Raw genomic sequence first — 16,445 nt, forward strand, 5'->3', positions numbered from 1 at the left:
ACTAAAGGGTCAGGGAACAAAGGACTTCTGTGGCGATGCTCTGTATTAGTACATTAAATCTTTAGAAATTAGCAGAAAAGATCAGCTTAAAAATCTTTGACTGTTCTACAGTTTGTAGAGAATCAAGATACAGGTCACTGCTTGGGATAAACAGTCAAGTTCAACAAGACAAGGTGAAACTCTTCTTGAAACTGCCATTTATCAGTTTACACATATGCACTGACTACAGCTGAGGTGCTCAGCTGACAGAGTTCCTCTTCAAAACAACAGATGCATTACAAATGCATAAACAAAATGTCTCCAGTAAGATTAAAGAGCCTAAATTTGATCAATTTATGTTAAATTACTCTTGATAAGCTTATGCCAGAGCAATTATTCTGCATTAATTCAACAAGTAAAACGAAAGAAAAAAAAATTTACAATGTACGCCTTACTAATGTAAGGGATACAATTTTACCTCGTGTTTAGTGCAGCTCAGCAAGAGCTTTATGCTCTATTAAGTGTAATAAATATACATCCACCCTGTGGATTCCAATATAAAAAAAAAAAATTACAGAACACATTAGGAATCACAACTGCCATGCAAACACAGTACTGGAAGGCTCTCCTTCCAGGAACTCATATTTACATAAACCAGAAGACGTTTGCAATATACAAATAGAACAATCTGAAAATGAGCACGGACAGTCTTTTTCTTAGCATTCTGGGGTTTTATTATTTACATAAAGGCAAGGCTCATAAAAGCAAAGATGTACCTACCATGCACATACCCATATCAGAGTACACACCAAACAGTGCAATCCTAATAAAACTGTACTGACAAGAAGTGCATCTCTCTGCCCCCTCAGCGAGAGGAAAGCAAACACATGAGCAATAGGAATAGCATCAATACTCAAAACACAGGTGAACTTAAGACCATCCTAACTTAAAATTACAAAGTTAGGGCAGAACCACAAGACTGGCATCAGTTACCCAGTGCACCCAGAACCAGTGCTAATTTTTACAGCCTGCCTCTCTTGCTCACATCAAGGTTACAGCGCAGCTCCCAAAGCAATACTCGCTGTCCTGCTGTTTACTGTAACATTCCTCTTTCACATTCCTCAATGAGTAAATGGTCTGTTCTCCAGACTGTCTCCCCTGTGGTGCAGGAGCCCCTGGTTCTGCCTGGCAGGTGTCTGGTAGCACAGGTCATCCCTTACTGGTACCACAGCCTTTATGGACCAGAATCACCACCTCCATCCCTGGCTTGTGGGAAACTGAGGACCAGGCAGAGGGCAAGGTGGGGGGGACAACGACAAAAATGGACACGTTCCGATCATGTGGAGATTGTTGATGCAATCTAAATCTTCCATGATATTAAAATCATGATCCTTTCAGAGGTTTCAAGGAGAAAGAACCATGCAGGTGGAAATAAGGTCTCCCCATGCACACTGCCCACTCTTGCTTCCCAGCTGGCCTGACTCTACAGAGAGGATGGGATCTGCCCACGTGGGACTGCACCCTACCAACCTGCTGTACAGCAGCACATTTACACCTCTCTCCTCTGCCATTCAGGATTTTGTGCCTGGCAAATCCTCCACAAGAACAAAGCCAAGGGGACATTGGTATACTAATATCCATTGAGAATACAGTAGAACTGTAAAATCAGCCAGCCTCAACACAGCCTGGAACAACATCAGGGACCACACAGGACTTCCCAGCTGTGATTATACTGCACACATACCAACCAAGACACTTGTGGGGTGGCAGGGATAAAATGCAGTTGCTCTTGCTCCAAAGCTGGCACTGCCTTCCACCCGAATGTTATGAGACCGCTTCAGCTCTTCCAGGCTGGGGCTTCCCTGCCCTCACATCCTTGTTTTGTCCTGCAGCAGGAAGCAGCCCCATAACCCTACCCCACTGCACACACCACTACATTGCAAAGCACTGTTAATACACTGAGAAATAAATGTGTTGACATACAAAACAGACAACCGGCTTGGAGCACATGTGCTGTCAGCAGACATCACAGCAACTTCCAGAGGACTTCTACACCTTTACTGTTATTTTGAACATGAGGACACTGAACCCAAAGGAATGGTTTCTCCTGCCTGCAGTCAGCCAGCAGCAGAGGTGCAGCTAGGAACAGGGTCCAAGCTCACATGACTAATATGAGTTCTCAACATGCTGTAGATAAAAATACTCAGTAATGTAATACACACTGATTCTCAGTAAGTCCATATAAATCCCATGACACCTATATGCTTAACAGGGCATAATCAGCTTAAATTTATGCTTCCAAGAGAACACTACAGGCTGAGTGTCTTATTTATCTTTATATGCAGTGGTAACCTCTGGATGTATCAGCATAAAACCTGAAATAAATTAGCCCAAAGGTCACAAAGATGCTCAGAGGGCAGGAGCACCTTTGCAGTGCAGACAGGCTGGGAGAGCTGGATTGTTCAGCCTGGAGAAGAGAAGGCTCTGGGGTGACCTTAGAGCCCCTTCCAGTACCCAAAGGGAGCCTCCAGGACAGACGGAGAGAGATTTTTTACGAGGGCATTCAGCGAAAGGACAAGGACGAATGGCCTTCAGCTGAGGAAGGGCAGGTTTAGATTAGACATGAGGAAGAAATTCTTCACTCTGAGGGTGGTGAGGCCCTGGCACAGGCTGTTCAGAGAAGCTGTGGATGCCCCTTCCGTGGAAGCATTCAAGGCCAGGTTGGATGGAGCTCTGAGAAACCTGGTCCAGTGGAAGGTGTCCCTGCCCATGGCAGGGGGGGAGCGTGGAACGTGGAGATGATCTTTAAGGTCCTTTCCAAGCAAAACTATTCCATGATTATAAATATAAACCATCAAAGCTCACTTTCCTCACTAGCTTAGCTTCTCGGGGGGATTACTTGAACCTCTCTAAATATGTTAAGGTTTACATCATCTAATTGCAAAAGGCGTTGTATAAGCATTAGAGTCAAGTTATGACATTCCCACAATAGAATGAAGAGTTGATCCAATCAACAGCAAAGTTAAAAAAATAAAAAAGAAGTAATGCAATTGAAATGCACCTATTTTTAAATATCTGTCTGCTTCCTACTTACCAGCTGGAGACACTGACCCACAAGGGGAAAATTGAAAAGCTTTCTCACCCCCTCTTGTTTTTCAATAAGAAACCCCTCATGTTACACAGTTGTTTGCTTAATACAACTTGTTATTATAAAAGCTCACGAGGCCAAAAGGTCCCTGCTGTGCCTGCCTTCATGTTTGACTAACCAGTCTGCATCATGTCATTCTCCACAGTGTTGGGCAAATATGCATCATTTTAATTAAATTAAAAAGGAAACTATGTGGGCTTTTGAGCCTTGCTATTCAGTTAATTTTAAGGGACTATCTGAAGGGATAGTGTTACAGATCACATGCAAGTCTCTCTGCTGATGGACCTGGAAAAACTGGACTTGAAACTGGAGCAAATAATTCAAAGCATATGTTGAATGTCAATTTATAACACAAAAAAGCCCCCCTCAAAAATCAACCCACAAAACACTTTAACTAAATGTATGTTGAACTCCCAAGAATGGTTACTTAAAGCATGGGACACTTTCAGAATACTAAATAAAATAGCTTATAGAAGCCCATACAGATGTGTAAGCTCTCCCTAGACATAAATACACAGCATCTATCTGTGATCTCTGCAGGTGTTTTTGGCACCTAAACAAGCACCTATGACAAAGTTCATGGTTCCATGATTTGGGCATCTGGGGTAGCCCTTCTGTCACAAATATCAGATCCACCTGAAGGAAAGACTGAGCTGGAGAAAACCATCATAGTAAGGCCTGCCAGTGATCCAAGGTACAAACAGCTCCCCAAAAGACAGTTGGACTTTCTCTAACTAGAAAAAGGGATGGAAACCCCAGAAACTCCAAAGCACCGTCAGCAGACACTCCCAGGACAGAACAGCTATCCAAAATAACACTGGAATACATAATTTATTTTTCTACCATTCACAGCTGCATAATAAATCAATAGATAAAGGTTGTAAGTAGCTCCTAAATTAACCTATTTGTTTCACTTGGATGCTCAGCAAGAAGCTTTACTGAAAAGCCCTTTTGCCAAAAAAGCCTCAGCTCCTGGCATTCTATATTATTTGTACTTCATTATCAAACTCAAGTAACTGGGATTTATGCTTTATTAGTAAATACTAGTATTGTCTGGTTCTGAAATCTGGCTCTAGTGACACACCATGGAATAGCTCATTAGAGGAAATAAATAATGACCACAAGATGACCTTGTAAGATATTTTGCTGTGGACAGAATTAAATTTAAACACATGAGAAGGGAAAGAGAGGGAGGAGAAAAAGGCTCAAGGATGCTGTCTGGTTGTTTTTACAGACTACTTCTTTAGTTCAATTAAAATAAGGTGTGAGGGGCAAAATATATCATTATAGTATAGTATTATATGTACGTATATATACATCATTTAATTCTCTTTTCAAAGACTCAAGACACGTAAAAATTCCAGGCAAAAGTCTTCATATTGCAAAACTAGAAAGAAGAATGTTTGATGATGTAAGTTCACATCCCAGGGACTGCAATAAAACAGCTCAAACTGAAGAACACTGCCCATGGGCCACGTTCCCACCCTGGTTGTGAGCTGCCACACAGGAGGCTTTTCCCTCCATGGCTCCATGCAGGGTATCAGAGAGGAACAAGTGGGAGCTCTGGAAGGCCAGGGAAGGATCAAAGACCTAGAAGTGCTGCCTTTGCTGCCACAGAGCTGAGCCTCAGCTAAGGATGGAGAGATGACAGCAGCACAGGATAAATCAATTATGGGTGGAATACTACCACACACAAGGCACCCCTCCTCCCCACGCCTCCCTAGGCTGCTACTACAACTCATCACAAATAATAAAATATTTTAGTGCCTTGTATTGACTTCACTGAGACAACACAACATTCAAAGCTCCTGTTCCACAAGGCAGATGCTAAGGCTGAGCTCTCCCAGCATCTGTTGCCATCAAAGCACAGAAGCACCTGAGAAGGTTGCAAGTTTGCCAGTGCCAAAACCCTCCAAGAGGCACACTTGGACTGTTTTATTGCCAATGTGTTAACCAAAGAAGTTGTTTGGGTATTTGAAAACACCAGTATTTTTGAAAGGGGGGAAAAAACCCCACTAACTCCATATATCTCATCATGTTTAACAAAACAGAGCAGGTTGAACAAATACTGACCATTAAAGAAGTACCGACCACCCTTGAAATCCAGCAAGAGAAAGTGATCCAGTCCAACATCTGTGATAACAGACCCAAGAATGCAGCAGTTTCTGAGTGGGAAACTCAAGGTGAAGACGGAAAAGAAATGGTAACCACAAAACCCACTTACACGTGCATGTCCAAACACCTGAAAATTCACCCTAGAAGCATTCCCTAATGCTAATCAGGTGTAGTAAGTTTGTCTCAGGAGTACTAGGCTAAAGTTCTTTCCCTGTTTTGGAAAAAGCATGTACTGACCTCTTTAAACCACCATTATAATTACCAAAGTAATTTTTTAAAAATGCCATTTATTATCACTGGTTTTCCTTCCAGTACTATCCACCCAAATGGAATGTGTGAGCAGCAGGGAGACCACTGGACCACTGTGTTTGTGTAGGAGTTGCTTTTGAACTCTTTTATACATAGTTGGCTTCTCCGAGCATTTGGGATTTTTTTTTCCCCCCAGAAACAGTCCTAGAGACCAAAGGAAAACAAAATTCTCTTGGAATGTTTGAGAGATTAAATGTACCATACATTTAAAATATGATCACTTGGAAGTACATATTTTTTGAGGGCAGACCATGTGTTTTCCTATTTCTGTGTTACCGTCTAGTGTGTCAAAGGGCAGGAATGGCACCCGAGGATGCCCTACAGTCACAGGCTCCTCGTTTCCTGCACTCATTCATTTACTTGCAAACAGAATGGGGATGGAAGAAGCAGGACATTCATTTCCTCCAGTAAAAAACCTGCAGGCTGAACAGACTGAAGTTGAAAATCCACAAATTCCTATGCTTGGCACTGCCCAAGTTCTAAGGCCATCTCTGGCTGGCACTGTGACCCTCCTGCTATGAAAACAAACAGTCCAAAAAAATGTGGGCAGGTCTTTTTCTCTGGAACAACGGCACAGCAATGGGCTGGTGTGGACGGAAAGTCTCACATCTGAAACATCCTCTTCACTCTCTGCAATGCCAGTGGGACCACATAACTTTAACTGAAAAACAGGTATCACATGATGATTTGGTAGTTGTCAACAACAAGGCAAGTCTCTTTCCAGATTTCACACTTAAAAAGACAAAAAGATGCCTTGCCAAAATGGGCTTTTTCTACAGTAAAAACAGACTGGAACCTGATATATTCTGTTCACATCAATCACACATATATATTCTATACATGGCAGTATGTTTCAAGAATTGTCCCTTATTCAGGGCAACCACAGTCTTGAAGCATCTATTTTCAAAAATCTCTCTGTTACCTTCCTTTGCAGGTACAATAATCCTGACACAGCTGCCTCCAGCCTCCACCCCTCCAAGGAATAAAGTGGGGGCTGTGTGGGTATGTGTGCGTGGGTGGAAAATCCCATAAAATACTGAGTCAAGTCTTGGACAGTTCTGCAGAGACATAAAAGAATTCAGGACATATCATGTCTATGGAAACTTTCTCTCCTTCCCATCCCACCAGCTTTGCTGTGCGTTGTTTACTGGGTGCCTTGCTTGTCTTCACTCTACAGGTTGTGGTGCTTCCTGGACATTCAGTGAAAACAGCTGATGAGGAACCTCTGTTTTTTCCTGGGATAAAAAGCATGAGTAGCTATTAACTCCCTATAAACAAAACATTATACAACTCATTCCCTACCTGCCCTGAGGCAACAGTCTTACTAGTCAGTCATTCTGTACTAAGATGTTAAAATCAAAAATACTGGGATCTGGTTTTAATTCTCTGTTCTCTGACTTCCTGATCTGCTGGGCTGGGCACGTTTCAGAGACAGATGGTTCTTTAGGATTCATGTACTTAAAAGAGCTCACAGACAGAAATGAAAAAAAAATAAAGAAATCAAGTGCTGTCAGTTGAAACAGCCCTCCACACGCAGAGTACCTTTCTGATGCATAAACGTCTGATAAATGTGCTCTTCAGAACCAAAGGCTACAGAACAAAGTCCCAAAGGAGCTCTACGACAGCTTCTTGTTTAGTCAACTGTCTCAGCAAGAATACATTTCCCTGAAAAAAGGGATTTTTTATTTCTTTTCATTTTCTTTCAAGCAGTGTTAAGAGCTCTGAGTAGAAAAGTATCAATCTTCGACAAGTCTACAAAAGACAGAGGAAAGACAGACCTTCTGACAATATTTTTTTGGTATAGAACTTCTGGCACAAATACCTGCAATAGACTTTCTTGCCCTTTTTTGTTTTTTTTAATAAATAGGCTGATACAATTTGTAAGTGGATGTGGAGAAACTAATATGGTGATTTGCCAGTATAGTGCAGAACTCAACCCATACATTGTTTTGATAATGTATTACTTTTCCATTAGACATAAGTTTTACTGTTACTGATGATGACATTTAAGGCAGGACAGAACTGTATTTGCCAGGGCTGTGTTTCTTGTCATGCCTCAATTCAGTCTTTGAATTTCTTTGGAGAATTTTATATGGGAAGCCAAATAGGAGTCTCATCCAGCTCTTCTCTGTATCAGCTGGAGTTCTAAATAATTCATGGAAAGTCAGAGTTCAAAACACATTTGCATTCCCTTGGCTGATTGTCAATATGAGAACCACCCCCTTTCTTCTAAGAAAGATCACGCAGAAATCAGAGCTGGGAAACAGACATGGCAGTGAAAGACAGCTCACAGACCAAAAAATCCTGTGCTGATCTTCAGGAAGAGTATGTGTTGAGGAGAAAAGTCATCCCTAATCTTAACTTTCACATGGTTATTTATCATCTGTTCAGTGCTGTGGAATGCTTTACTCTGCTTCTCCACTGGTGAGCCTCTGGTCTCTGGCACTTCCCTCTTTCGAGCTGAACACTAATTTTCTCGTTTTCACAATTTGAGTATCTACAACATCTGGATTTTGTGGCCGCTTGGTAACAAGGGTTTGCAGCTGGACAGAAAACTGCCTAAGCTGAAATCATCACTGCAAGACAACGTGTTATTAGAAGGTTCTGTGAGACAGGTTCCCCAGTCCAAATCTCTGCTTGTGTAACATGGAATGATGCTTCCATACTACACATGAACCACAGAAAACTGTCACACAATGCTCTTTTCTTCTCAAGGGATACCTATCAGCTCAACGTTTGCTGTGGTCAGTCACCATTTCCATCACGAAGTTCTACTTTGTCGCACTTATAAAATATGGCAATAAAAGATCACGCCAAGACTAAACTTGGCATACAAGTTCTGCCCAGAAGTAACCTCAACTAATCTCTTTCAGTTAGCAAGTGAAGTGACTTAGTCATTTTTGAATCACTTGAAAATGAAAGCTGTAGAGGTTCTGGTTCCCATCATTTTCTTGCAGCCGCTGCTCTGCACTTTCAGCACCCCTTAAATGTTCAGCTGAAATGGTTTGCAAGGACTCCTGGGGAACCTGACTGTCCTGAGGAGCCTTTGTCATGGGTAGGATTACATATCCTGCTGCCTGCCTCGTCTAAGCAGAGAGGGTGAGGCTGAAGGGAGATGTTATAGCTGGATTTCTATGTGCCATGCTGCCTGCAGCCCAGAATTGAAGGTGACAAACCTAGGTGTTTCCCACTTGCACCACTGGAGATGCTGGGTGCAGGAACAGGGATCTTACAGCCCTGACACATCTCAAGACACATCATGGAATCACTTGGGGTACTTCCAGGCAACCATACAGAGGTGTCTGTATTCATCACTCTTCTTTTTCATGAACTACTTATGGAGAATTAGATTTGTAGAAATCAGTCTTGCAAAGTGCTCTGGAACACTGTATTTTAATAGATGGACAGTCTACAATACTTGCTCAGTGTTTTTTTTGGAAGTTAATGTAGCAGGGGAATTCTTCAAAAGTGTTTTTTCTCTGCACTTAAATCTAAGTTCTGTCTGTTCCCTGCACCATTAGAGATTTGCTGTCTGCAAATGTTGAGGCTCTCACTTGTACTAGGACTGAGCCTGCACCTGAACCCAACATCTACCAAGTTCCACTGGTGCACCCTAAGTGCAAAGAGGTCTCTGTTAACAGATCCTCCTGTGGGATCTGATCTTCATCCGTATTTGAAGTGATTTATTTTGACATCTGCAGATTTTCAAGAACAAAGAAAAAGTGAAAAGAAAGAAAAGGAAAATGAGTTATCACTCTGAATAACTGCCCTGTTCCGATTAATCATGCACATGACGCACATAAAGACTTCTTGGGAGTGCTATTTGTTGCCATCATCACGGCTCAGCTGCTCTTTTCTAGATCATTTCAAATCTTTCATACATTTCACAGTTGAGCTTTCCTGTTGCTACAATGTGTTAGCAATTAATGCACCATAAACAAGCAGACAATTGTTCCATTTCCAGGGAATAAAATCCCCAAGGACACACAATGAAATAGCAACTATCCATCCTTCCCCATATCCTAAGACTTCAAAGAAGAGCAAGCAATGAACTCCCCAAACACACCACATGGTTGAGGCCATGATTAACAGGCACTTCAATCTGACACACATTTTACAACTCCTGAAGTCCTGTCTCCTCCTAACTATCCACTTCCTGCTTCTCCTTGGTGTTAGGACTCAGAAGACTTCAAGAAACCCCAGAATAAGGTGGGCCAAAGAGTTGTCTCTACCAAAACCAAGAGGTTTTAGCTTAGTTCAGCTTTCAGCTGGATCAGACCCTTGATGTGACTCATATGTAGTACCACATAAATGCCAAAGGAGGAGAGGGTGAAATGAGGTGAGGATTGCATAAGCTGTGTGACTGCCAAAGAAATGCTCATGTGAGCACAGCCCCAGTCCCAGTCTTATTCCTGGGGGCAGAAATGTGAGCAGGAGCCTGCTTCCTCCACTGGCTTGTTCCCTGTCGCTCCCCTTTGGCAGTGGCAGCCTCCCAAGTTCTCAGGGTCTGGAGCAGCATGTCTGTGTAGCAGGACTGCTAAGAGGTGCTGGGAAAATCCCAGCATCACTGCACTAATGATCAGCACTCACAACAAGACAAATACAACCAAGGGACACTGCTCGGATCTGCCGCAAGGCAAGTGAAGTTTCTCCTTTCTGTCACTGCTTCCCCAGCTCAAGGGCTGAAGGGGGAGGTTATGGCATTGAGAAAATGGACCCTGAGAAATTGAGGAAGAGAGTAAAATTAAAAATCATAACATAGTGTTACACTTTCACTTGAAAACCTAGGCAGATCCTGTGCTCAACAGCCAGAGGTCACTAAAAGATGAGGATGTTCCTGATGCCTGAAGGGAACTTCACTTTGAGCAAAAACCATTTCACATGCAGATGACTGGCTTGTGGTTTCCATCACTTTCAAGCTCTACATTGCTCTTTGTTCTGCATGAAACATGCCTTTGGAAAGCCAATGAAAACGTGGTTTAATAAACACCGAATCAGAGGATATGAATCTGCCTCCTTGACATCTTCTAAAATGTCACTAAGGCACACATTATTCCAGGTCACTGCAGTATTTCACTCAGGACCTGTTACAAAGCTGCTACTCTCAGTGTGGCCTGTGTTACAGCAAGGGAAGTGTAACTGGCTGAATTGACTCTAGAATCAGCTCTCCCCTAGAAAGGTATCTCAGAGGAGCAAGAGTGGAGTGATGGTGCTGAAGTCCTGCTGCATGCTGCTTATGAACAAATTGAGGCTGGACTGACAGTCCCTATAGAAGACTGCTTCTCTTATTTAATGGTACCTTATGGAGCCAAGGAAATACAAGTTTAAAATAATAAATCTAGAGCTTTCTGGTCATCTATATGCTCCACAGACTGACAGAACTACTTGTATACGAAATTACTGCACTTCACCAGCCACACCTTTAAAACAAAACGACTCAAAAAGCTGAGCAGGCGACCCTACTTTGCTCACACCGGGAAAATGTTCAGCTCTCCATGTACACCAGATTTACAGGCCTTCTGTGTCAATCTGACAACTCCAAAACACTCAGGCAGGGAAAAGATTTCGCTCTATAAATACTACTGAACTTCTCTTTCCACTGGCTACGGATCAACTCAGTGCAGAAGAAAAGCCCATAGCTAAGGCTGGAAAAAATACAGAGCTGGGTTTTCAGAAGTGCTCTGCATTTGTCTAGTCCAGCTCTAGTTTGAGCAGGTTAAGTCCCATAACTGAGCACTTCTGGAAGTCAAAACATGACTGCTCACTGAGGCTCTGGAGTAATCACTTCTTGGACAAGACAGTACGTACGTTAAAATGTATTCCAGGCTACATAATAAAAACAGAGGTTGTGCTCTTTAGCAAGTCTCGTGGTATGAAACTCAGCTGTTCTGCCCTGCACAGGTTCCCCTGTTAACTTGGTTTCTATCCATCTGGATTTTCACCACAGAATTTTGCTTTGAGCTTCCAATTTGAATACATGAGAGCTCTGCCAAAACCACATCACATTCAAACCACAGGAAATCATGAATTTGGCACTGTTTTGACATGGAAGCTGTAAACAGTGTGCAGGTTCACTCAAAACGGGATCACTGTCCTCTGAGTTATGAAACACAACAAAACTTCCAGCAAACCAGGTCAGAAATCTTAACTACTAAAGCAAAAAGAAATTATGTGACTTTTGTAAGGATCAGGGCTTTTTAATATTATCCCCTACATTTTTTCCTTCAGCTATAAGCATAATACATGAAGAATAAAAAGAGAAGTTAGGTTTCCTCCTTTCAAAGCTGAGTTACAACAGGATTTAGCTAATTCTCAGCTCTAGCACACACATATCCTATTAAAGACAAGGTAGTTTCCTACTGGCAGCTTTGAGCATGTATAACTGTAAAAGCCAGAGTTGCAGAGGAGATATGAATATGGTTTAGTTTTACGTGCAACATGATAGGTAATTAACTTACAAGTAACTTACACTACTGCACAGGAGCCTCATGATTAAAATCCAGTATATTTTCAGTTGCCAAACACTGGATTTTTTCCCCTCAAGGCTCTGATTAGCAAACCACAAGGAACTTGTATGAAAACAGAAAAGTCTAAAGTATGATTTTTGACTTCAAATTAAACGCTGCCCTAAAGAAACACATACTTGTAAAGAAGTCACAAGTTCATTGAGGATGAAATGAAAACAATCTAGATTTCCAAACCAAGCCTGAGAACAATCCAGATTCCAAACCAGAGTTTGAATGTAGAGCTAACATGAAGATGGCTTGACTGAAGTCAGATGAATAGGAAGCAAAATGCAGTCACTCAAAAGATTTATGTTACTGCATTGCCTGCAAGAAAACACAGTTTAATCTTGCTGAGTTTCACTTTAAGCAGATTTTTAAACCAGGCACTCCAAACGTCAGGAAAAGCTCTCCAGGGATGTTGAACACATAGAACCATACATCAGACATATCTGACCTGTCATAGAGTTTTCAGATGTACACAGTTGCTCTCGCAGCTTTTCCACATCGTCTGGATGAACCTGTTCATACAAAGTGCTGCCAAACCACTCAGACTGAGGCTGGTTTAGCACAGGAGTCACAGAATCTGATACGTAGATCACTCTTCCCGTCTCAGCTGCAACTACAAACAGGAACCCATCTGCAGCCTCCAGGATAAGATGTTTCAGTTCCTTCCAAAGAAAGGATTTGATTAGAATGCCAGCCAGGAAAGGGAATTAAATATAACATTTGTCACTGTTACAGAATATTGTTTTCTTGTGATCTTAGTAGCTGATCAAAACCCAGACAGAAATTTTCACTGATGTAACAATACAACCAAACTCGCAGCAAGGCATAAATTGCCCATCTCAATAACAAACAACATTTTGTTTTCCCTCACTGCCTTTCATCTGGTGATCTCCATGCACTTTAGGAAAATAAACAACTAATACTCACTGCATATACTGTGATAGGCATCTAACATTAAAAACTAAAAAGATATTTCAGAGTACAAACAGAGGAAATGAACAGCTCTAACTCATGGCAAACTCATCCCTTAATTAAAGGTACTGAATAATTTAATTGGAAAGAAACCAGTAAGACTTTCTAGTTTGGTTCCCCCTGGCCCTGCTCAAGATGAGCTCTGTTTGTAAATCAAACAGTCACTGGATAAAAGGCAGAAAACCTAATGGGAACAAGGAAAGAATCCCCAGGCTCTTCTTCCATTAGGGGGCCTGAGCCACTACACAAGAAGATTCCATCGCTTTTTGCTTTCTTTTTCCAGCCTGTGAGTACAAAGCCTCAGCATCACCCAGAAGTTCTACCTTTCCTTAACAGAGCTTGAAAACCTCTCACAGCAAAGGATGGCAACTACCACTCCTGGAAAACAAGTGTGAACAGCCTTTGGTGGCTCTTAAGATACTGCACCTGGAACTCAAACACAGAGCTCTGGACAACCCCAGTCCCATTCCAGGCGAGAAAGCTCAGCAGGGTTAGTGTGCAAGTGGTAGGTATTAGCTGATAAAGTGAGGATAAAAACCTGGCAAGCTACTAAGAAATGGATAACTCATCTCAATAAACAACAGATTGTCAACTTCTGCCGCTGTGCTATAGAGAAAGCACACTGATCCTGAACCACTGACTAAACCAAAAACTTCATAGCACAGCTGGCCACACTATACTGAGGATAATAGAAACAGTTTTGCACAAATTATTAAAAAAGAGGGGAAAAAACTCTGTAATTCTGCAAGAATTTAAAAATTTTTAAAAAATAATTAAAAAATTAAAAAAAAAAAACCCAAAGAAATTGCAATGAGAAGTGACTAGGGTGTGCCACCAGCAGAATGGCACAGTCCCTCCAGAAACACACTTCAGGAGAGCTGGAATAAACAGCAGTGAGCACAGAGAGGTCACCAGCAGCTGCTGTTTATCTAAGAGAAAGAAGTATTGCCTCCAGCCATAACTTCCATGTGTAGGTGCTTAAATCACTTCAGACCACAAAAATGAACATTAGACCCATAGGACTCCAAAAACAACGGAGGTGGTAGGAATTTTCAATGCACTCAGTAAACACAGGTTTCCTTCAAGCACTGGGTGCATCTTCCTTCTTCCATCAAAAATGCAACCAAGCACAGCCAGCACAGATGGGATTCATCTCTGCCCAGTTCAGCTGCTGGGAACGCCAGCATTAAGACTAAACAAAGTTTTTAACCTTCCTCTAATCCCCAGAGGGAGAGGCAGGTCTTTCCAGACTCATTTTTACTTATTTTAGAGAATCTTTGTTAGGATGGGAAGAACCCAGATCTGGAGGTGAAAATTCCTTTCTGCGAGGCAGCGAGTGACTTGTTCTTCAGGTGGACAGACCACGATAAGAATGCCAATTTGATTCTCCTAAAAGAAAGATCTGTCACAGTCACAAAGATCAAGTTCAAACAGTCACAAAAAACTCTCTGTATTCACACCTTGGATATGTAACTGGTACCAGCTGCTACGCTACAGGACGGATCAAGCCTCTACTCCTCTCAGCATTTCCTCACATCTTTTAAGACCAAAAAAACAGAGAAAACCAACATTTTTGTAAATTCTACCTGCTCTGTAAGAAAGGAAGGCTTGTAAGCTCCATCAGTAGATTTGTTTCCAGTGCCCCTCATGGATTTCATGTGGGAAACAGCCATTCGAAGAATGGTCAGCTTGTCAGGTTTACGAGCCAGGGCGCTGCACGTGGGCACCATGTCCGACAGCTCGGTGATGTACTGGGTCATCTTATTCCTCCTGCGCCTCTCAATCTCACTGTGATTCTCCCTGAGCATTTAAAGAAACACCAAAGCAACAGAAAAGAGACATGAGTGGTGTAAATATCTGAATTGGAGGTAGTGAATCATAATGATTCGCATTTGTTTCGCTGCTTGCACCCCAGGAGAGCAAAGTGCTTTACAAAGCCAACAACTGTTATCTCTCAGTTTACAGACAGAAAATCCAGGCCACAGACAGATAAATATGATTTGCCCATAGCTGTGAAAAGAACCCGTATTCCTACTTATTGGCTCGCGGCCCTAATCTCTTAACCAGTTTAATCTCCTTTGGTTTAAGGACAAAAATGAAGTAGAAATGTGTGAGGAACTGACATCTGCCAACTCCAGTCAAACTCCCAAATTTGCTGTGATGCATCTCTCAGCTGCTTATGAAAGGTGTGCTTTAGAGGAAAGCTCCCACTAACAACTGGATCAGGTCAGCAGGAAGCATCAGCACTGACTTATGAAAAAAAAAACCCACTCAACAACAACACAGATCCCCAACAATGCTGTTTGGAACATCCCATATCCCTGCAGGGAGTCACTACATGCCTGCAGGATCAGGATGCAGCACTGGGACCATATATGGGATAACAGTACATATCAAAAAAAAAAAAAAAAAAATCCCAATAAGTAAATAAAATGAGTACAAAAGACAGCAAGTAAACATCTGGCTCATCAGACATAGACTGGAATTTATGTTCAGGGACAATTTAGCACAGCAGGGAAGCAACAATGACAGTACTTGATGCTGCCCCAAGTTGGGCTGGGCTGCAATGTTGTCATCCTTTAGAGGAATCATATGGCTGAGGTGGTGAGTCAAATTTGAGAAATCCCAAAATGGACACCCACCAAAACCTTTCAGAAACAAAGATCTCAGAGTTCAGTTTTCCCATTCTGGACATCACCATTGCTTGACTGGCATTAAGGAATCACACCAATATATACATTTGAAATGGCCCAAATGGACCTAGAATGCTTCAGTGCCCAGCACTTATTCTTCTCATACTGTACCTGTCAGGTGGCAGCTAAATACAAGTACACGACAGGTAGATGATGCTTCAGTTGTCAAAGCAGCATCTTCCACTGATTTCAATGAGCTGTGCATGGCATTGTCTTGTGGGATCGCTGGCTGATCCAACAAGATGTGAGAGGTGATCACTTGGAGAGTCCACCAGCATTGACTGATGTGATAACACAACATTAAAAGAAACTGCAACATTCTTTGGAGCTGACTGCTATGAAGACTGACCATGAAAGCAGAAGCAGGGCTTGGCACACTTTTGGGACACTTTTAGGAATGAAGCCTTTTCTTAAAATGCAGGAAAGAATTGTATGCTGCTTCCTGAAACGAAGGAATGCATGGCTTGCCCTGCTTTGGGTATCCTGCCCCTGCACATACAGGTGTTACATGCATGAGGCACTGTCTGCAGAAATACCACTTGTTAGGGCTACATGCAGAGTTGTTATTACTGTGTGGTAAGCAGAACATCCAGCTGTGACAGCCCATGGCTGCTCAGTAAATTACAGCCAAGCCTTGCCTGAGGTCACTGTCTATGGCTCTGTAATAGTGAACCTTTCATATCACCTGGCTGAGGAACAGCCCTTGTGTGGGGGTCT

At 42.2% G+C, this 16,445-nt stretch overlaps 1 protein-coding gene across 5 annotated transcripts in view; it reads right to left on the bottom strand.

Moving 5' to 3' along the window:
• ARNT2 (aryl hydrocarbon receptor nuclear translocator 2) overlaps positions 1-16,445 on the bottom strand; it is a 98,890-nt gene that overhangs the window by 47,752 nt on the left and 34,693 nt on the right. For all 5 annotated transcript variants that reach the window (XM_032122784.1, XM_032122781.1, XM_032122783.1 and 2 more), the window contains 2 exons: positions 14,622-14,835; positions 12,512-12,725 (listed from right to left, as the gene is read on the bottom strand). In XM_032122784.1, coding sequence (XP_031978675.1) covers positions 12,512-12,725; positions 14,622-14,835 — 428 coding nt within the window. The remainder of the gene's footprint in view (positions 1-12,511; positions 12,726-14,621; positions 14,836-16,445) is intronic.

This window comes from Corvus moneduloides, chromosome 13 (assembly GCF_009650955.1).
Source record: "Corvus moneduloides isolate bCorMon1 chromosome 13, bCorMon1.pri, whole genome shotgun sequence".
Lineage (NCBI taxonomy): Eukaryota > Metazoa > Chordata > Aves > Passeriformes > Corvidae > Corvus > Corvus moneduloides.